A 22,551-nucleotide genomic window follows, 5' to 3' on the forward strand; every position below is an offset into this window, starting at 1 on the left:
CCCTCTCCAAGAGAAGGGAGAACTTCGAATCCTGGAAGGCTAACCTGTTATGACGCGTAGCACTAGCCTTGCTGTTGGCGTAAAAAATGCCGTAACACTTGACAGGAATGCGGTGCTCAATTCGGCGCTGAGTTAAGAAGATGTCGTTCTCCAGGTGTTTTGCTTAGGCAATAGTCTGTTTCCACGTGGCAGTATTTACAAAAACCGGCATCTGCAGGGATTTCTGAGTGAAGCCATGCATCTTGCAGTGCGAGTTAAACTTTAATTGACCCTCAAATGAAGCAAGTCTCCTTCTTAAGCTGATAAAATTACGAGTCTCGGTTATGACAGCAAATCCACGCTTTTCTCGAAGACTGACATAATCAAGCGCTTGACGAAACATCTTCTGGCGAGAAAACATCATTGTGCAATAAACTCACACTCACCAAGGTAAAAATGAAAGTAAGCAGGCATTGAGGTTTTGGGCCCCACACGGGTCCCTTGATCACATTTAAGATGCCAGCATTGGCATGCGGTTTTCGATAGATTAGGTGGCGCAACATGCGGTTTTATATCTCTAATCGATTCCTTTTTGTCCTGTTTATCGTGTGGTTAGTCGACTGAAAGTAAAAAGATTCTAAAAGAAGATGCTCAGATAAGTGTATTTTTGTTGCGATGATTTCTGCTGCGTCCCAGCAAATATTGTGGCCAGTTTGATTGTGGTGTTCCACCAAGGCATTCGCAGTTGTGTGGTTTTTAGCAATTTCATTTTGGTGTTTCAAACGCCATTTGAAATTCCCACTCGAGCTGATGTACCACACGTCACATCCCCCGCACGATATCCTGTAAATAATTCCCGGGAAATCCATGCGCTTCAAAGGATCCTTTGCATGAACAAACTGTTGTCGGAGTTTTCCTGTAAGCACGTGGGCTATATTAACACCATAGCGTTTAACAATTTTTGCGAGCGCCTCGCTCGTTACTACTGCGTAAGGAATTGCTGCGTGCTTCGCCCTTTCTTTTTTGTATCGGTCGTTTCACGGTGGGGCTCAGCTGCACTACGCTCCTGACTCCTCAAAAGTTGCTTAGGGTAACCGTTCATAAGCAGGCTCCTTCTCACTCACTGCAGTTCTCGCGTTTATTTTGTAGGGCTGGAGCAGACACGGAACGCCCGGGAATAAAGTGCCGCTGCAACGTATCGTAAAAAACAGATCGGTAGGAGCAGCACTTTTTTCCCGGGCATTCCGTGTCGGCTCCAGTCATAAAAAACGTATATCCCCTCTTCGTATATCGGCGAGACAAAAACCCTACCGGAACGACTGAAGCAACACGCCAACAATGTGCGGAAGTTCTACAAACAGCTCAGCGCAGTCGCCGAACATGCTGACACGTTGGATCACCGGATATATTTACAAGCGACGGCCATCCTTCAAAGCAAGCCGAACAGGAAGAGAAGGTTATTACTCCAGTCATGGCACATACAGACGACAGCCCATAACATGAACCGCTCACTCGGAACCCTTCCCCCACTGTATACACATGGACTGCGCTCCATGGCAAAACGAGAGAGAGAGAGACGGAGGGGGTGGTCATTATCCGCCCCGCGAGTGCTTTGAAGACGCCGTTGCTACGTAGTCTCTGCAGTCACTTTGGCACTGCGCCGGGCTCCCGACGTGGTTGCAGAAATTAGGTGCCTTTTCTCATCTTCTAACACTACCCCCAGTCACCCCTGAAGAAGGAACCAAGTCGTTTTCGAAACGTCGGGTTTCTTCATAACTTTTCGTTGGAGTCTGAGTCATCTCCCAGTTGCATACCCAACTAGACGGACTTCTGTCGAATGTTCACATTCATTCAAATGAAGACAGTGTTTTACACTACGGCCTTTCTTACGGTAAAGTGTAGGTCTCCACCGAGAAGTGAGGGCTTCGTACTAGCGATTGGGGAGGAGATTGTGTGTGTGTTCTTCCGTGCGTGAGAGCGTATGTGTATGTGCGTGTGTTTGATCGCACGCCATGTGTGTGTTCTGCGCGTGAGTGTGTGCGAATCTTTGTGTATGTCAGAGCGCGCGCTCGTTTGCCTGCGTGGTTGCACTTGTGTGTTTGGTCGAGTGCGCGCGTGTGTGCGCGTTATTTTGAGCGTGAGTGCGTGGGTATGTGCGTTTGTACAAATGTGTGCGCGCGCATGTGTGTGTGGGCGAGTGCACACGCTCACACGTGTGTGTTCTTTTGTGGGTGCGAATGTGTGTCTGTCTGCGCTCATTTGTGAGTGAGTGTGTGCGAATGTGTTTTTATGGGAGCGCGCTCGTCTGTCTGTGTGCGTGTGTTCGTTTGCGGGTGTTTTTTAGTGCATGTTTTTTGTGCGTGTTCTTGTGGCACTGCAATTTCTCACGCGTGGAAAAAAACGCCTTCTACGTGTACCTTAAACGCTAAGCGTCGTCTGTGTCTCTATGCAAACGAACGCTGCTTGCGCTAAACTATCACTTTCCACAGAGTTTCGAGACGCGTGCCAAACCAAACTGCTTCGCGTAAGAGCACATTTTCAGGAACCTCTACTCCCGTAGCTTCTTCTTCATTGCCGAAAAATGTTGCCTACGAGTAAAGCAGTTAGGCTTGTGCATTGAAAGCCTCAGTACCTCAAGGTATTTCCGCCAACATCCACGATGCAGCTCAGCTGTTCCCCGAATTTTTTCTCTCTCCTGAAAGCGGTAAACAAAGCATTTTAATAAATAAATCTGGCGAGTTCGCGCTCCTTAATACTTGCTACTCATGTGCTGCACCGGAGGGCACCGCAATTTTCTCAAAAACTGGCGCACGAATGTGTTCGCTTCAGTCACTATCATAACGACAGCAGCTGGAGCACGCAGAAAAAGAGGAATTCTTCTACTTGTCTTATATGAGGTCATTTTGGGTGCAGGAAAGATAAGGTGTACAGCTAACCAGTGGCCTGTGGTTTCTATAAAGTGACATTATCAACCACCGCAAACCAGTCCGCAAAGACAGCAAAGGAAAGAAAGGGTAGTAGGCGCACGCCGCCATGCAGCGAACGGAGAGGCCACGCCCCCTCTTTCAATCACGCCTCCTTCGTCCGAATGAGACGGCCAGAGGAACACCGCCTCGCAAAACCAATCTAGGGGGCCATGCCATGAGAAGTATCCTGAACGATTCAGTGGGATTTAGGCCGAACGGACCATTGAGTACAACTATATCACTTGAATGTGTTTCGTAACACCGTTTATGTGGCGCCTAATAATTTCGTCGCGCATCCTGAGTGCAAATGTGGCTGAGTGTGTGAACGCTATATCAGACTAAGAGGTCGACATCAAAAAGGGGTGCCGGGGGCGCCGAGTGACATAACTGTTTATGAAAACAGCGCATGTGAGGAATTGGCCACTTGGCCCGCCTCCCCAACTAATCTACTATTGCCGCGCTCGCGTGGTACATCTGGCTGAGTGGTCTGCTATCGGCAGCATGTGATTTCTTAAAAGCTTGAAGCGTTGTTCACGACCACTTTAAATCAGCGTGCAAGACACAATAGACTAGTACTGTATGCAAGCTATTCGGGGAGAACTGTACCAAGCAGGATGGTGGTCCTAAAGCTGTTCTCATCCATGGCACCCTCCTTCAGTCAAAAACTGCGCTCTTATGGGATTCCGCACAGCCACGAAAAGCGGCAGATCACTCTCATTGTGCTCTGCTGCCTTTCGTACGTGAACGTACCAATAGCGCGAAATTCAAACCCAGTGAGGTGGTGTTATCACCAGTTGTGTTGCACAATGCTATGCGGTTTTCTCATGACCTATCATCAATTACAGTTACTTCATGACCAAGACATTCTCGATTCTCTTGCAGTGCCACAGATCACGTCCTCTGAGGTTACGAAGGCTCCCATTGAAGATGGCGTCGTGCATTCACCGTATCCGAACATCGACATTCCATCGTGCTCTTTCTATGCGCTAGTAAAGAAGAACCTTCGTGAAAACTCCTACAAGACAGCACTGGTGAGCAACAATTATTTATGCCTTAGAACCTATCCACTCCTAAACTATGTTATAGAAAGCAGAAAAAATGGTGTGGAGGCTTGTACATCGGTCAGACGGGCTGTTGTGGTAATGACCGCCTATGAGAATTCGCCAGCAATGAAGACAGCCAGTAATTGGGCACTTTATGTCTTTAGGTGCAGTTGTAGCCCCTATTTTCCACAGACGCACATCGCCGATATCGAGGTTCCCGAGCTCTAAGAGCGCATGAAGCCTTCCAAGTGCGTCATACGGGGTCAGCATGTGTCAGTGCACCCTTGATAGTGTTACACGAAGATTCGCTATATGCACCATTAAGTAGATGCGATGTAGAGGCAAGGCCACACGCGTCTTTTTATAGCAACTTCCTAAAGGTAAGCAAGCTTATTTCTTCGTGCTCCTACGAATAAGCAAGCTTTTTGCATAAAAACGCTTATTGCCTATTTGCTTGATTTAAAGTTTACCCCACTTTGTCCGATGGTGTTACACCAAGAGTTCACAGCAGTGACACGAACAAATATTTGTTCTTACTGCACACTTGTACTTCAGACAACTTATTACACTCTTTATTGATGCTAACAACCCCGCAGGGGCGTGTGCGCGAGCAGGCGTTTGGTGTGTAGCGAAACCACGGACCCGAGCTAACGAGGAATTTCGACCTCTCCCATGCCTAGCTGTGCGTGGCTAAGCCGTGTCTGGGGAAAGAGGGATCTTGGGGGTTCCGCCGACACCCGGTGATTGGACCTTTAAAGCCCCCCCGGCAGAGGCAACACACGCCTTTGGCCCTTGCTTCACGTAGACAGCACCCCTGTGCTGACCCACCCAGAGGAAATCAGCAGTCGCTTTTTGCTATCTTTCTCCCCTACAACTTCGTCTCTAACTCTCACGGTTTTATCTTTTCTGTGTACTTCTCCCTTCTGTTAACTTCCGATTTTTTCTGGCGGCAAGGGTTAACCTCGTGTATGTACTCTGTTTTGGGAACATTATATTTGGTTATAGCGGCTATGTACAGCTGACGTTTACATTCCTCATAATATTTTAGGACCTGTAACGTACCGCGTTGGACTCCGTGATGGGCGACTTGCATGGCTGCCGAACTTACACTTATTTTATGGCTTTTACTTCTCGCCATTCACTGCACGATCATTTTCTCACGAAGAGAGGGCGCATCGAAGACATTTGCAATTACTTCAGAAAACCCAAAGAAACATTTCCCCGCTACCATGTAAATCACTGTGAAACTGCTGAAAAGAACGCCAGAACAATCTCGCTTTTTGTTGTCTCCAAATGCCTCACCACTGCACTCGGCCCAGGTAACCTGGCTACAAGAATGGCCAGTGAGTATCTTCTACTTGAGGTAAAAAGTCAGATCCAGTATGAAAAGCTCTTGAAACTAGAATCGTTTGGAAGCATTCCTATCTCAAATAAACCACACCGCTCACTCAACATTCCCCTAGGTGTTGTGTCTTTTAAGTCTTGATACGCCTGGCTGAAGGTGAGCTCCTCGAGGGCTGAAAGGACCAGCAGGAAACACAAGTACAAAGAATCAAATTCAGGCGTGATAAGACGGAAGTCCCGACCAAATAGATAATTGTGACATTTTTCTCCTGTACCCTGCCTGAACATCTCGAAGCACGATATTTGAAGGTAAATGTGCGACCCTACATCCCCAACCCACGACGTTGTTTGACTGTCAGCGCTTTGGTCACGGCTCTCAGAGTTACAGCGGTGAACTCACCTGTGCAAAGTGCACCACCACAGGGCACGCCACAGACGATTGTAAGGTGGAGGATGGGGCCCACTGCACAAACTGTGATGGTTCCCACCCTATTTACTCCTGAACCTGTCCAACATAGAAAAAGGAAAAAGAAATAGTTACAAATAAAGTCACACAAAACATAACATTTCGAGAATCCCGACAACAGGTATATAGTTTTTTTCACAAATAAACCATCGTTTGTCGATGTAGTGCAACAGGGACCAGCACTACAACAGCTTGCGGCAGCTGCCCATGCCAGGCACAGTGTGCCCAGGCGGTTACCTATGCTCCCTCCCCCATGGTGGGAACAGCCAAGGCTGCCCTGCCACTTGTCCCCACAGGCACACAAGCGGCCACTACAGCGCTTGCAGCAGCCAAGGTAACCCAGAGGCAAAGAAGGTCCCCTCGACCTCGCACACAAGATTTTATTGTTTACCAAATACAGTACACAAAGTACAGTAGACACAAGTAAGAGGCAGGGTTGGCAAAAAGCCACATTATTGCCTGACAAGGTGCCGCAACCCGTCCCACAATATAAAGCGCAAAAAAAGCAGTAATGTACACATAATTAAAATGCTTTAACAAAGAAGCAAGCCGCATATAGAACATTTTTAAAAGAACTTATTGAAAAACGTTAAATGACCATTTTAAGTATAGACCTGTCTGCAGAACTGAGTTTATAGCAAACAAAGTAAGGAATATGTGAAGAAACCCAAATTTATCGAATAACAAACCAATTTGGTTGACCCGTTTGGCTGACCTTCCGTTTGGCTAACCCAAACGGAAGAAGCCGTGCGCATCCTCCCGGACTGGCTACAATATCAACTGCTTAAACGGATTACCACAAGTCGTCCACACGTGCTTGAGGACGCTCCGAGAGCTGGCGCGGCTGCTCACATCGTCTGCTACATATACCGCATCATCGGTGGCTTCACATCAGTTCGGCAGCAGCGCAAAGAAGCGACAAAAGGACTAAAAATTTCACTGCAATCTTGCAGGTAAGAGCTGTTGAAAGTTCTACATGTAATAGTTTAGATCTAGAATTCTGCTGTTGCCGAGCATTCTGCAATGTGTTTATACGTGCTACTTTTGAACCTGAGTGACTTGCACGTTAACTTATTTCAATTTTGATTCTGTATAAATGAGTAAGGCTCGAAGGGACAGGAATAAAGAAAGTGAGTTTTCTGTCACTTTGGATAATTTCAAACGAGAGCTGCGTATCGAATTGAGAGGGTTGAAACAATCTATCTAGTGCTGCAGTGACACCTGCGATGAAATGAAAGAACTGACCAAAGAAATAAAGGAACTTCGCACTGAGATGAAGGACATTACTGCCATGAATTAACAAACTAGAAGCAGCAAATAAGCAATTAAAACTTCAGATTCAAGAAATAGAACAATATCAGAGGGGCAGCAACCTCGAGTTAAAGGGTGTGTCGCACAAGCGTGACCTGTTGACTGCCATACCTTAGATATGCCAATTTTTGAGTGTAGAAATTCGTGAAGACGACATTGATGTATGTCATCACGTGCCTACTAAGGACCCAGAAAAAAAGAACATCGTGGTACGCTTTGTAAGGCGCTCTGTGAAGGACAAAGTACTTAAAGAAGCTAAAAAAGTGAGAATTTCCGGAAAGGATATTGGCCAAAGAGACACAAAAATACCAATATATGTCAATGAACATTTATCCCGACAGAAGAAGCAGATGCTTGTCGCTACACTCACTAAAAAGCATGGAAATTGGCATGGACAGCCGGAGGAAAGATACTTGCCCGGAAAGATGAGCACAGTGAGGTCATGCGAATTGTGACTCAAGATGACATCGCAAAGATGGTTTAAGGGTTATAAGATCACAAAAAAATGGTCATAGATGGTTGCGTGGTACAATCACCGCTAACATATAAGTCAACTCACGGGGCACAGCAATCGGGCTTCTAGTTCTTTCATTTGAACACAAGAAGTGTTAGAAACAAGCATGATAGCTTGCAGACATACTTATAATCGCTGAGAACTCAGTTCAACGCTGTTGTATTTTCTGAAACCTGGCTCACGAAAAACGATACTGTTCCCTTTCTTGGTGCTTACACGTGCCAACGGCTCGACAGATTAGAATAAAGGGGTGGTGGTTTGGCAATATACCTCAAAAAAGGTTACAGCTATTACGTCTTAGATAATTACACTGTTGCCCATCCCAACATAAAATGCCTTACCCTTTGCACAACACAATTTCGATTGATTTATTGATATGTGGATATGTGCTGGGTGCCAGGACACTGTGAGATTCAAGGCAGTGTGATGATGGAACAGCTTGCTGCATCCGTCCATGAAAGCACTGCTACTACACCCATATCTATCATGGCCTTTGATCTTAAACCGTCTCTCGAACGAAAGATCAGGGACTACTGGCAGAGCACGTCAGATAGACGCACACAAAACAAACTACACTTTATTAAGCCATACCTTGGTCTTTGGCCGCCAGTATCGAAATCATGTCGTACAGAGGTAACACTAACGAGGCTCAGGATAAGACACACATACACGACACACTCAAACCTTTTGTCTTGTGGCGATCCATCATTGTGTGACAGATGTGGTGAAGCACTAACAAATCTTCACATTTTAATCCAGTGTGAACATTTAGGCACTCTAAGAGTGTTAGTACTTTCTATTATCCTACAACAACATGTAAGATTATACCCTGCAATTTTTGTCGGTAGGGAACCACTTTTCACTCATAAATTGTTGCTAGCTTTTTTAAGAGATTTTTGCTTCTACCTTGTAAATTACCCAGGCATTGCGTATCACAACCTCTCAAGAGAGGTTGCTGCTGCGTTAGCTACATTGAAAAGCACTTGCCTCGAGGCCCTTGGACACAATAGCTGCGAGGCAAGTGCTTTTCAATGTGTAAGGCACTTGTGCTAGTGCCAAATATTTTCACAAATGATTTTATTATCAGAATCATTCGTCACTCATTTTTATTATACATATCACGTCGTGCACTGTCATTGTTTTATTACTTCTGAAACGGGTTGTAGAACAAGCAGGCGAACTCAGCGAAGGAGAGCTTTATTTAGCGCAAGGGCTAACTGAACGCAAGCCTGCGATCACAGCAAGTATTCTTCTCTTTCTATCCTCGAGCTCCATGCCCACTACCCTCGTTACAATCACCCCCGGCCGATGAGGGAGCCATCCTGGCGACCTAAGGACAGGTGTAGACAGAAGGGTCATGGTATGGCTTGAGCCGAGAGATGTGTACGATTTCTTTTCCCCGACGGCGCTTGTCCGGAGATGCATCCAGTGGCTCGACAAGGTAGTTGACAGGGGATGTTTGGCGCACAACTCGATAAGGGCCATGGTACCTGGACGAAAGCTTGTGGGAGTGTCCTGGAGTAGTAGAAGGAATCCATAGCCACACCAGTGAGTTCGGAGAAAAGCTCATATGCGTGGTTGACGCGTCGTGGCGATATTTTTGGCGCGTCTGGTCATGTGACGTGAACGCACGAGCAAGCTTCCGACATTCTTCAGCGTGTGCTGCTGCTCGAGAAACGGTAGTCATCTCTGAAGGGTCCGGTCGATAAGGAAGAATGGTATCCATTGTTGATGATGGCTCGCGTCCATAAAGAAGGAAGAAAGGCGAAAATCCAGTGGTGCTTTGCGTTGCAGTGTTGTAAGCATATGTCACAAAAGGGAGTATGCTATCCCAATTTGACTGGTCGGATGAAGCGTACTTGGCCAGCATATCCCCAAGTGTACGATTAAAACGCTCTGTCATCCCATTAGTTTGCGGGTGATAGGCTGTGGTAGTGCGGTGTATGATGCGACACTCGCTCAACAACGCTTTGATGGCATCGGAGAGAAAAACGCGGCCACGGTCGCTTAGTAACTCCCGAGGTGCTCCGTGCCTTAAAACCAGGTTTTGCAGTATAAAACACGCAACGTCTTTTGCGGTTGCAGAAGGTCACGCAGCTGTTTCAGCGTACCGCGTTAGGTGGTCGATAGCGTCAATGACCCAGCGTTGCTACTCGAAGTATAGGGAAGCGGACCGTAAAGGTCGATTCCGACACGATCGAAAGCTCGTGCTGGACATGGAAACGGCTGCAAGGGACCTGTGGCATGTTGAGTGGGCATTTTGCGTCGCTGGCACATAAGGCAAGACCTTACGTAACGGCGAACGAAACGGTACATACCGCGCCAGTAGTACCGCAGCTGCAAGCGGGTGTATGTTTTTAACACACCAGCGTGGCCACATTGCGGATCATCGTGGAACGTGGCACAGATGTCAGAGCGCAGATGTCGGGGGATCACGAGCAACCACTTACGGCCAATCGAGCTGTAGTTTCGGCGGTAAAGCAGGTTATCCCGAATAGCGAAGTGTCCTGCTTGACGGCGAAGCGTCCTGGAAACTGGAGCGGGCGTCCGATTTGAGAGAAAGTCCAAAAGAGATGAAATCCAAGCATCTTTGCGTTGCTCAGAAGGCATGTCCAAGATGCTGATGGCCAAGGCAGCACTAGTGGAGATAGGCGAGCCGACAGGCTCTGAAGCCAATGGCGAACGTGACAGGGCATCGGCGTCGGAATGCTTCCGGCCAGAACGGTAGATAACACGGATATCGAACTCCTGTAACCGCAATGCCCAACGAGCGAGCCGACCATTAGGATCTTTTAGTGAAGATAACCAGCAAAGCTCATGGTGGTCTGTTACAATATCAAACGGACGTCCATATAAATAAGGCCGAAATTTTCCGATTGCCCAAATAATGGCGAGGCACTCCTTTTCAGTTACACTGTAATTCTTCTCGCCTTTACTGAGGGTGCGGCTGGCATAGGCAACGACGTACTCGTCAAAGCCCTCCTTGCGTTGGGCCAGTATGGCCCCTAGCCCGACACCACAAGCGTCCGTATGAAGCTCCGCGGGAGCAGACGGATCGAAATGTTGGAGTATGGGAGGCGTGGTGAGGAGCCATCGGAGTTCCTGAAATGCATCATCACATGCCTGCGAACACGCTGACAAGTCAGAACTTCTGGCAAGAATATTGGTCAAGGGGGCGATAATGGAGGCGAAATTGCGGACGTAGCGCCGGAAGTAAGAACATAGGCCGATGAAGCTTCGAAGCTCTTTGATGGTGGTTGGCTTTGGGAACGCCCCGACTGCATTAAATTTTGTAGGGTCCGGGAGAATGCCGTCCTTAGAAACCACATGGCCGAGAATCACAAGTTTGCGAGCGCCGAAGTGGCATTTCTTCAAGTTAAGTTGAAGTCTCGCCGTGGAAAGGCACGTAAGAACTTGCTCGAGGCGGCTGAGGTGGGTCACAAAGTCGCTTGAAAATACCACAATGTCATCCAAATAATAGAGGCACGTTTTTCATTTCAGACCTCGCAAAACGGTATCCATCATTCTTTCAAAAGTGGCAGGAGCATTGCAGAGGCCAAAGGGCATAACGGTGAATTAATATAGTCCATACGGTGTTACAAAGGCTGTCTTCGGGCGGTCACCCTCTGCCATGGGCAGCTGCCAGTAGCCAGAGCGTAAATCTAACGAAGAGAACTCTGCTCCTTGTAGGCAGTCCAAAGCATCATCGATGCGCGGCAGAGGGTATACGTCTTTGCGCGTTATGTTGTTGAGTCGGCGGTAGTCAACGCAGAACCGGATGGATCCGTCTTTTTTTCCTGACGAGAACAACCGGTGAAGCCCAGGGACTGTTAGAGGGCTCGATGATGCCACGTTTCAACATGTCGTCCACTTGTTCGTCGATGACACGGCGTTCAGCAGATGACACACGGTACGGACGCTGCCTTAGCGGGGCTTGTTGACCGGTGTCAATACGGTGAACGACCGCAGAGGTTCGGCTTAAGCCTGACTGGTCATGATCGAATGAAGAACGAAAGCGGAGAAGAAGATTTATAATCTCTTCGCGCTGAGTTGGTGCGAGCTCAGAGTCGATGACATCCGAGAATACGTCCAGAGCATCATTAGGCGCGTTGGTAGGAGTGACAGCACCAATTGGGAGCGAAACCGCAGAATCGGGTATAGTAGTCGGAAGAATGCACTCGTAAAGTTCGTAGCTTCCCAGGCATTCTCCATGTAGTAGGGATGACGGGCTGTGCGACGGATTGCACACATAAATGGCAGCGTGACCATTGCGAAAAATGACGATGGCAAACGGAAGCATGATATTTCGACGGCACGCAGATGGGACCGATGGCATAAACAACACAGGCGATTTCGGAGGGGAGGCACACGACACCGAGACAACAACAGCTGAGAAAGGCGCAATGACAACGTCAGAAGCAGCAAACACTCTACACGAAGCACCATCGTCGGGGTCATATCACGGCCCAGACAACGCGAGTTCAGAACGAGCACAGTCGACCAAAGCAGAATTTGAAGAAAGAAAGTCCCACCCAAGGATAACGTCATGCGAAGAACGGAATAAAACTACAAATGTGACGACGTACATGGCACCTTGAATGACGACTCGTGCGGTGCACAAAGCTGAAGGCTGAATATGATGGGACGTCGCTGTCTGCAAAGATAGGTCGGTAAGTTGTGTGGTCACTTTCTTCAAGTTTCGGCACAGTTTCTCGCTAATTACAGATACGGCAGCTACAGTGTCAACAAGTCCGTGCACCTTAATGCCATCAATATAGAGTTCGATTTCGTTCGGGGGACAGCAGTTAGGTCTTGAAATTTTCGCTGCCAACGCAGTTCTTGCCTCCGGAACTGCGCCCGTCAGTTTTCCCCTCGCGGTAGGCTGTTCCGACGTAACATCAGAGAAATAGATCGACGACGAGGAGAAGGTGAACGGCTTGCGCCGGATGGTCGGCGACCGGGACGTACGTCTAGAGGTGGATTGGCAGGAACGGGATATCGCGGCTGAGTGGGCATGGTGGGCATGTAATGTGAGGGCCCTGCAATGTCGTGAGAAGGGAAGCTGCGACGACGGCAGTGACGAGCTACGTGGCCTGGGATGCCACATGAAAAACATATCGGCCGATTATCTGGAATGCGCCATTGGCTGACGATTGGGGCACTGGTCGCTGAATAAGGTACCGTAAATGGTCGTGCAGGCGGCGGCGTCATATAAACGTTTTGACCTGTTTCATATACAGCCGGAGACGGGACGGTCAGCGAGTGGGAAGGTGGGGTCGACGAATAAACGTGGCGAGTAGCTTCGTAGATGGCCGGAGACGCTGGCGCACGTGGTTGAGCAACTGTGGCTGCATACGTTAGTGGTGCGATAACAGTTTGGGGAGCCTGAGCTGGCGGCAATGCTTCGGCAACTTGCGATTGAATGCCCTGGCGAAGCGAAGGCGACAAGGGTGCCATCCACTCGGTAGTTCTTGTGATTATAGATAGCTGCCGGGCGACCTCCTCGCGTATGAATTGCTTTATGACTGGCATCAACGCAGAGTGGTCGGCGGTGTCATGGCGATAGTCGAGGGATGAGATGTCCGCGGTGTCTTGAGGAGCGCACCGTGTAGTAGCGCGCTGCCTACGCAGCTCATCATAGCTTTGGCAGAGCTGAATCACCTCGGCGACCGTCTGGGGACTCTTCGCAGCCAGCATTTGGAATGCACCGTCGTCGATTCCTTTCATGATGTTCTTCATCTTGCCTGCCTCGTCCAGAGTCGAATCGACGAGCTTGCAGAGAAATAGCACATCTTCGATATAGCTCGTGAAAGTTTCATCTGCTCTCTGTACTCTGCCCCGCAAGCGCTGTTCAGCACGAAGGCGGCAGACAGCAGGACGGCGAAAGACTTCCGCGAGGGTTTTCGCCAATTCCGACCAGGTACTGAAATCACTTTGATGATTTCTGTACCATAGTTTTGCCACGTCGGTCAGGTAAAAACTCACATTTGTGAGCTTATCGGCTGCGTTCCACTTATTGACGGCGCTCACCAGTTCATACTCGGCAATCCAGTTGTCCACATCTTGGTCCTCTGTGCCACCAAATATGGGGGGGGGGTCGCGCTGCCGGAGAGCGCCAGCGCAGAAGACAGGCACAGGTGCGATATCTGGAGTAGCAGCATGAGATGGCCCCGGATCAGTCATTGTAGGAGGTCGTTGGAGTGTGCGGCTGCGAAGTTCCAGGGTGAGGATCAGATGTGCCCAGCACCTCCACCACTTGAAACGGGTTGTTGAACAAGCAGGCGAACTCAGCGAAGGAGAGCTTTATGTAGCGCATAAGCTAACTGAACGCAAGCCTGCGATCACAGCAAGTCTTCTTCTCTTTCTATCCTCGAGCTTCATGCCCACTACCCTCGTTACACTTCTATAGTTTACCCATTTTAGCGCGAGGAATATTAAGGCCCTTATACAGCCACCAAACATATTCATTGTTCACATGGCGTCTTAAGACCTTGTGCCTTCTGGCCACCAAATGGGTCTTGCGCCACAAAACCCCACACATCATTAATGGTTCCAACAAAAACACTTTGCGAATAAGTTTGTCTTGGTACGCAATTATTGTACTTTTCAAGCATGGTTAGGTATAGATGAATATCTGTGAGTTTCCTTAAGCCATATTTTCCTAATAACTCCTGCTTTATTGTTAAAACATATCTGAAAATAGATCTTCAATCGCAGTTCTTGCCGACGCGAGGACGGCAGTTCCCACCCGAGCTGATTTTTCATTTCAGTGCAGCTCTCCCCTCTCTCGTACCGCTCGAAGCGAACCTGGCCACTCCATTTAAAATTTTCTTAACTTCATCAATCAATGTGGGCTGCGAAAGATTTCACTGCACGAGCATAGCCTAGTAGAGGTCGAACACCTGTTAAATGGCTGCACTTTTTTAGGCTGAGCTCAGAACTTTTAAATTGGTTGAATAATTTTTACTGCCACTCCAGCTTTATTAATGACAACATTCACATGCGCATTCCATGATCATACGGATTAAAAAAACTAGACATAGATATTTATATTCGACAACTCTTTTTATTGATTAAAACATGCCCTGTCTCTATTGGTTTCCGCTTCCCTTTAAAAGAAAACGTGCACACACTTTATTATCAAAATTCATTTTGCACATAGAGCACCAACCTCGAACATGTTCCAAATCAGTATGCAGTTGGGTAAGGCCATTGTCGCTTTTTACTTATCTATACACAATGGAATCGTCTGCAAACAATTTGACCGGTGATGACATACCTACTAAAATATCGTTTATATAAACTTAGTGAAGGTAGTGGACATGCGGCTTGACCAAAGAAGACAAGAAAAACAGCAACGAGTGATCGCTACCTAAGCTGAATAATCTAAACGGAATAATCTAAAACTCTACTTTACCAACGTGTCAAAACGCTTGTTCGAGAATCACCAAACCGATTGCACCACCTGGTCAATTTTTACGACAACGTTCATGGAGCTCTTTGAACACGCTGCTGTACGCCGGCTTCAAGCTGAACAACGCTTGCGTGGCACAGCGCAAACACAGGGTGAAACCTTCACGAGCCGCCTCACTGCATTGATCTACTGGCTAAGGTACTGGGCTGCTGATTGATATAAGGGGTTTAACGTCCCAAAACCACTATATGATTATGAGAGACGCCATACTCGGCTGCTGACCCGCAGGTCCCGGGATCAAAACCTGGCAGTGGCGGACGCATTTCCGATGGAGGCAGAAATTTTGTGGGCCTGTGTGCTCAGATTTGGGTGCACGTTGAAGAACCCCAGGTGACCGAATTTTGCGGGGCCCTCCACTACAGCATCTCTCATAATCATAACGTAGTTTTGGGACGTTAAACCCCACATATCAATCAATCAACGTTAAGGAGCCACACAGAGGATGTTCTCTCGCTTTACCAGCTCGTCGACTCATTCCTGGACGAAGATGGCAAGATTAAGCACATCTTGCAAGGCATTGATGACGATTCATTCCAGGTACTTGCTGCGAAAAGTCTTTAAACTGTCGCCAATGCCATTCTGCTTCGCCAGAGTTATGATGAGCTGCGTAGGCAGCACGCTTCGACACGTGGCGCTGCACGAGGTAGCGGAGACATTTCATGCTTGAGCTTGCGCCATGACAGCGCCGATTATATGGCTATGCTCCCAGAGATAACGCAGTTCATTCGCGAAGTTGCACGGTAACTCTTTACCATTGTTAGCAGATCGGAGTCGATGACGTCCTTGACGCCTTCTTTCCGTCAAGTAATCGAGACGCAAGTTGCCGAAGCATTTCCATCTAGTCCGACTCTGTTGCCTATTGCTGCTTCACTCACCAACGCTGCTGTTCTGGCTCGAGCGTGTGCTCAGCTGCCCAATGCCGCCTTTCAAACTACTGGCAGAGTTTCTATGTCTCTGCCACTACCAACACGTGCACCTTCAGTTTCTCATTCAGCAAACGGCGAACCCGCCCTCAGCCCATGGCACATTCAGGATAATTAGCCCGTATATTTTTTTGCCATTCCAAGTCAAGTCGCTCGCCTCTGCCGCCGCCACAGCATTCTGTGTCGTGACAATGGAGGGGCCTCCAAGTATTTTCAGCCACAGCCATCATACATGCCGCCGCCTGCAACTACTTTGACGCTCAACCTATCTATGCCATTCCTGCTGATCCTCTTCCGGACCCAACTACCAGTCACCACCGGTCCAACACACGCCGGTAAACTACTCCTCGTCGCCGATATATCTCCCCAAGGCGACTTCACGCAGCCCACCACGAGGGGAAAACTGACAGCCAAAGTTCCGGAGGCAAGAGCTTCGTTACTGTCGAACGTTTCAAGACCTAATCATTGTCCTCCGAACAAAATTGAACTATCTAACGATGGCGTCCATGTACGTGCCCTTGTTGACACGGGAGCTGCTGTTCCCGTCATAAGCGAAAATGTCTATGCTATTTAAATAAGGTGACCACTCCCCTTAACAACATCTCTTTGCGAAAGGCTACGTCACACCTTATTCAGCCGTCAGCATTGCACACCTCGCGAGTTATTCGAAGTACCATGTAAGTCGTCGTATTTGTCTTCCTGTTTCGTTCATCGCATGAAGTTATTCTTGATTGGGATTTGCTGTCGTCAAATTCTGTTCTAGTTGACTGCGCCTGCTCTGAGCTAACATTGTCTGTACCTTGCTTCGACCCTGAAGACTACCAATCAGTAAAGTGTTTTCAGCTTTGAACGTCACCATTGCATTGTTCTCCCCCACTCTCATTCCGGTGTCATGTGTCCCTGTTGCCACACCATGTGTTCTTTTTACGTCATCACCCATTCCGCGCGCTGTCGGAACGTCTTGCTTTCGTTCGCTACTGTCGCATTCCACAACGGTTATTCTGAGGTGTACGCACGTGCGCCTCAAAATAACCGTTTCTTCTAATAATCTCATTCAAAACAGTTATGTATCACCAACTCGCCCAATCAACCATAATGACAAAGTATGCACGTATTTCTTTTGCTAGCGTTTCATTGGTACTCCTTGAGGAATGTCTTGCAGAGTAAGTATATTTCAACAGCAATTTCCTTGCGTGTATGCCCGACCCTGCGATGTCAGCCTCGATTTGTGCCGTCACACCACCTACTGCGGCTGCTGACAACTCTGACGTTTGCCTCAACGCTATTAATTGTGAGCTCACGCCTAACCAACACAAAAAAATTGTTAACGCTCTACTGCGTTTTCGCGCTTCTTTCAATTGCGATCAGGAATCTTTAGGCCGAGCATCTACAGTCAACAGTTTTGACACCGCCAGAAAGTCCCACTACAAAATCGTTCATACCATCTGACAGCTGAACACCATATAATCAACCAGAGTGGATTATAAAGTGTGGCATCATCAAGCCATTCAACAGTCTTTCGGCTTCGCCGGTAGTCCCCGTTAAGAAAAAAAAGAGTTCATCAGGTTCTGCGTTGACTACCGCAGGCTCAATAAAATGACGCGTAAAGACATCGACCCTCTACCCCGTATAGATTACGCATCGAACTGCCTTCAGCGAACAAAGTTCTTTTTTTATTGAATTTGCATTCTGGCTAATGGCAGGTGCCGATGGCAGAGCCAGACCACCCGAAGACGGTATTTGTCACACCTAACGGACTCTACGAATTCACCGCCACGCCCTTCGGCCTCGCCAGTGCACCAGCCACCTTCAAAAGAATGATGGGCGGTACTCTTCGCGGTCTGAAATGGAACACCTGTCTATGCTACTTAAACGACATTCTGGTATTTCTAACCGGCTTTTCGTTCCATCTTACTCGCCTAGAGCAAGTCCTCACGTGCCTCGCCATGGTGGGTCTTCAACCTGATTTGAGGAAATGCCACTTCACTGCCCGCAAGCTTACCATCCTCGGTCTTGTATTGAAGTTGCCGCGTTCCCAAAACAAACCACAGTTAAAGGGCTTGCTAGCTTTACCGGTTTGTTGCTATATTTCTGATGCTTCGTGTGCAATTTTGCTTTTATCATGGCCCCTTTGCACAAACTTTTCGCCGGCATTTTTGATATCTCAGCATAATCAGAAGCACTTGACGATGTTCGGTGCCAAGCCCAACAATTCGCCGTTAGAGACAACCTGCTCTACCACCGCAGCTACATCTCTATTGACCGAAAGTGAGGGCTGGTTATTCCTCGGCAACTGCACTCCGACATATGTGCCATGGTTCACGATGATGCACAATGCGGTCACGCTAGTGTCTTAAAGACATGCACACGCCTGCACCTTCGGTTCTACTACCGTTAAGTTCGCCAGTACATCCGGTCGTGTTCTACGTGCCAACGACGCAAGACGTCACCTCAACATATCGCCGGCACATTGCAACCCCTACCTTGTCCAGCTCGACCATTTAAACGCATGTAAAATGACCTATACGGTCCGCTTCTTGCAACCTCTGGGTTGTAGTAGCCATTTGTCACCAGACGCAGTATGCTGAAACATCAGCGCTAATTTCTGCTACTGCAAACGACGTTGCCAGCTTCATACTCCGAAGTCTCATCTTAAGACATGGAGCGCCTTGATTGTCAGTCAGTGCCTACAGCCGTAGTTTTCTGTGCGATGCCATTACAGCCTTGCTAAAGCAGGGCCGCATCATACACCGCAATACAACGGCATACAGTCCCCAAAATAATGGGTTGACAGAGCATTTCAATTGTACCCTTGGCGATATGCTGTCCATGTACGTTTCATCTGACCACACCAACTCGGACAGCATACCACCTTCGTCACATACGCATACAACACATATACACAAAACCAAACACGCGTATGATCCCGGTGATGCTGTTTGCTAAGGCGAATCTTGCTTCCAGCGAGCGGGGTGAAACAAGTATGTGATCTCGCCGCTCGGGCCGACCACCCGTGCTTTGTCGAACGGTGATCGCAGTCTAGGCACCTCCGAGGTGCCATGCCTGGACATCTGGTACTGGTTTGAGCATCGGCGGCTTATCAGTCAGAGACACGAGGCATGGTGGCTCGACGTCCGTAATCGGCAGAAGCTCGACATTGTAGCTTGTATCAGGGCACGAAGACGCCACGTGTCGCATCTCAGCGCTGGCGCTAACGATAGCAGTGCTCCGTCAAGAAATATCAGCCACGCACAACCCAGTACATGAAAACAGCAGGACGTCTTCGTGCTGCTCCTGATCTCAAAAAATTATGTGGCAGCCCTCCTTCCGTTCTGGCGGCCGCGGCAAAAGGGTGGCTCGCCAAATGCAGTATCGGGTTAAGCACAGCTTCTCAAAATACCTGAAAAAATAGCATGTGGGTCAATTACTTTTGTTTCCTTTATTTGATTTATCAGCTTTTTATACAACTTGCACTAATACCATTTGGGTTCATTGGAGACATACTAATGACGTTCACAGAAAGAATGAATCCTGAATGGGAGGACGGGGCAAAAAGACTGACTTGAGGGGAGATGCTACATGAACAAGCTTTTTCAATATTTACACGGGAGCAATGAAAGTTGAGCGGTGAATGAAACTTTTCATGCTGATTTGAATTATATGATTTTTTCTTGCAAGTTCAATTTCTTTAGTTCTGCAAAGTGAAAGAGTGTTAAACTGTGTCTTTTTCTCTTCATTTTGTATTCTTCATTTTCTCTTCATTTTGTATTTTTCTCTTCATATTTTTTACTACTGATAGTTAATGATGTAGAATGCCATAAAACTAATTGATGAGTGCATACTGGAACGACCGTTCAAAAAGTTTTGCTCCGTTACACTGCACGTAATTCTCAGCGCAAACTGTACATGTATTGTTTGAAAAGCTTCGGGACTGAAGTAGATCATTACAATAAGATTACGCCCGCTTCAAGAACATAAGAGATTATTCTGGAACCTACGTGGCCGCGAGCGATAACGCTAGAACATTCGACAGCACGTGTAGGAAATGCCAACGCGCATAACTACTCGTCAGTTGATCGCCGGCCGACGCACTTGTTCGTCGCTACCAGTTTCCGTGCATTCCTGTAATTTGATTTTCAGTTTTCTGGCCACATGTGCGGCCAAAAAAAAGAGTTTTATCTTCAACAAGCACTCTGCTCTTTTCGGCCACGTCACCACCCCGTGGCATCTGGCGCGCGAGCTGCTTCTTTGATGTTCCGGATGACCCCGCCAAGCCGCGAATACAGCCCAAGTGGCTAAGAAAACGCCAACACTGAACAGCGAGCAAGCCCCAGGTAGAGCGGACTGCAGCCAAAGTACGAGCCTCTTCCCAAAAAACGCACAGGTAGCTCCGGATTACGACATCGACAGCAGCAACGGTGACCACCCCCGAGCAGCCTTCCCTAATTGTTCTCCGGCAGCTTAAGGAGCCACTAACCTTCCGCAGATCGCCAACGAGGACCCGGATAGTAAGGTCGAATCATTCGATCAAGTCACCGCTTTCAATACCTAGGCCAGCGAAGATACGCTTCGTCATATTTACTTCGCTTTACAATACGCCGCTCGTGCATGGTTTGAGAACCAGGAGCAAACCCTGACAACCTGGGAAATATTACACACCAGATTACTTGCTACATTCACGAGCGTCATTTGCAAAGGGAGGCCCAAAGCGCTGCTCGAAACTCATTCGCATCTTTCAAACGAAAATGTGACGCTCTTCTTCGATGAGATGTCCAAACTATTCCGCCACGCAAACTTCGAAATACCTGAAGATAAGAAAGTTCGTTTCCCCATGCGACAAGTAAAGCAAAAGCTGTTCACGGGTTTGATGCGCAACCCATCAAGCACTGTCGAAGAATTCATCTCCGAAGCGACGGCGATTCAAAAGACGCTGGAGATGCACACCCGAAAATTCTGTCACCGTTCGCCACCAGAGTACGCAGAAGTTCAACCGCTCTACTCCGATGATTTGTGCGAGACCATCCGAAGGATCGCGCAGGAGGAGTTGCAAAACTGTTACCATCGGCACAGCCTCAAGTTCGCATGATCGCCAATATTGTGCGAAGAGAAGTTCAGCATTCGCTTCGAATTCCTCAAGCACCGCTGCCCGAGGCAGAAGCTACGAGCTACGCCACTGCAGTGCGCAGCAACCATCCTCCCCGCGCACGCCAAGACGCGGCCCTACCGCAGTTCCACCGTCAGACACCATCGCCGCCTCCATGATCGACGTCCTATCATCCTCCTATAGGTCAGCACTACGCGCCGAGAAAAACCGACGTTTTGCACGCCACTGACAACCACCTGCTCTGTTAACACTGCGGGGAAGCCGACAACACCTACCGTCGTAGCCAGTACCGACAGATGGGTTTACGGCATTTCGACGTCAACGTGTCGTGTCCCCAACGGCACGTTGACCAACTGACATCGATGACTACCTCGCAGCAGCACAGCGGACAACCCGACGACTTCACCGTTCGCCGTCACCTGGCCGGTATACTTCGCCGTATCGCAGAAACGCCAGCACTGCTCGGGGCTGATCTCCGAGCCCTTACCAGGAAAACTAAGGGCAGACTCCTCTTGAGTTGTGGTTGCTGTACGATGAACTGTCGAAGATCCTCCACCGCAGACGACGACGCGACAACGCCTCGAGAACCTGCCGCACCCCAAACGTAGCTACGTCGTCGATACTACGCGACCATCAGAAGACCTGACGACACAGCGTCGAAGCAGCGGAACAAATTGCCGTAGCTATGATCCGATGCCACGACCCAACTGCAACACGAGGCGACGAACTAGTGACCTCGACGTTTTCATTGATGGCCACAGCGTCCCAGCTCTCCTCAACACCAGAGCCGGCTATTCCGTCATCAGTGGGCCGTTCGCCGCCAAGCTGAAGAAATGAAGGACCGCCTTAGAAACCCCAGAGTCCGTACTGCTGGAGGTCACCTAGTTACGCCGGCAGGAGTTTGCACAAGAAGAGTCACCCTCAAATGCCGAATGTATACGGCGAGCTTCATAATTCTACAACATTGCTCCAAGAATGTGCTATTTGGGATGGTCCTCTTGAGTCACCACTGCGCTATTATCGATCTGAGGTCAGAGTGAACAACACTATCTACAGAAGATGCACTGCAGCTGCACACGCCATCAAAAGGCACGCCTTGAATGTGCTGGCAGACCACGTCACCGTTCCTCCACGCTCCCGCGTAGGCATTTCCATCGGCTCTCAAGAATCAAGAGACATGCAAATCATTGTTGAAAGTGACGAGTGCCTGTTGATTAGCCACAAAATTTGCGTCGCTGAATAGGCGAGCTGCGTGGAAACAACGCAAACGTGATGCTCATGAAGCTCACCAACGAGTACAAGCATGTGAGCAAAGTCATGACGGTTGTGTACATCAAAGAAATACTAGAAGCCAGCAACACTTTCGCTGAGTCTACTGAACCTCCTACGACACCTCAAATCCTTCAGACAGCTTTTGACGTTATTCT

General features: G+C 48.5%; 1 protein-coding gene across 1 annotated transcript in view; it reads left to right on the forward strand.

Annotated features, from left to right (window-relative positions):
• The window catches only part of LOC119169104 (uncharacterized), a 563,356-nt gene that overhangs the window by 85,016 nt on the left and 455,789 nt on the right, over nt 1–22,551 (forward strand). Inside the window, exon 2 of the mRNA XM_037420202.2 lies at nt 3,828–3,976. Within this exon, the coding sequence (XP_037276099.2) occupies nt 3,828–3,976 (149 nt within the window). The remainder of the gene's footprint in view (nt 1–3,827; nt 3,977–22,551) is intronic.

Source organism: Rhipicephalus microplus, chromosome 2, assembly GCF_043290135.1.
Source record: "Rhipicephalus microplus isolate Deutch F79 chromosome 2, USDA_Rmic, whole genome shotgun sequence".
Classification (NCBI taxonomy): Eukaryota; Metazoa; Arthropoda; class Arachnida; order Ixodida; family Ixodidae; genus Rhipicephalus; species Rhipicephalus microplus.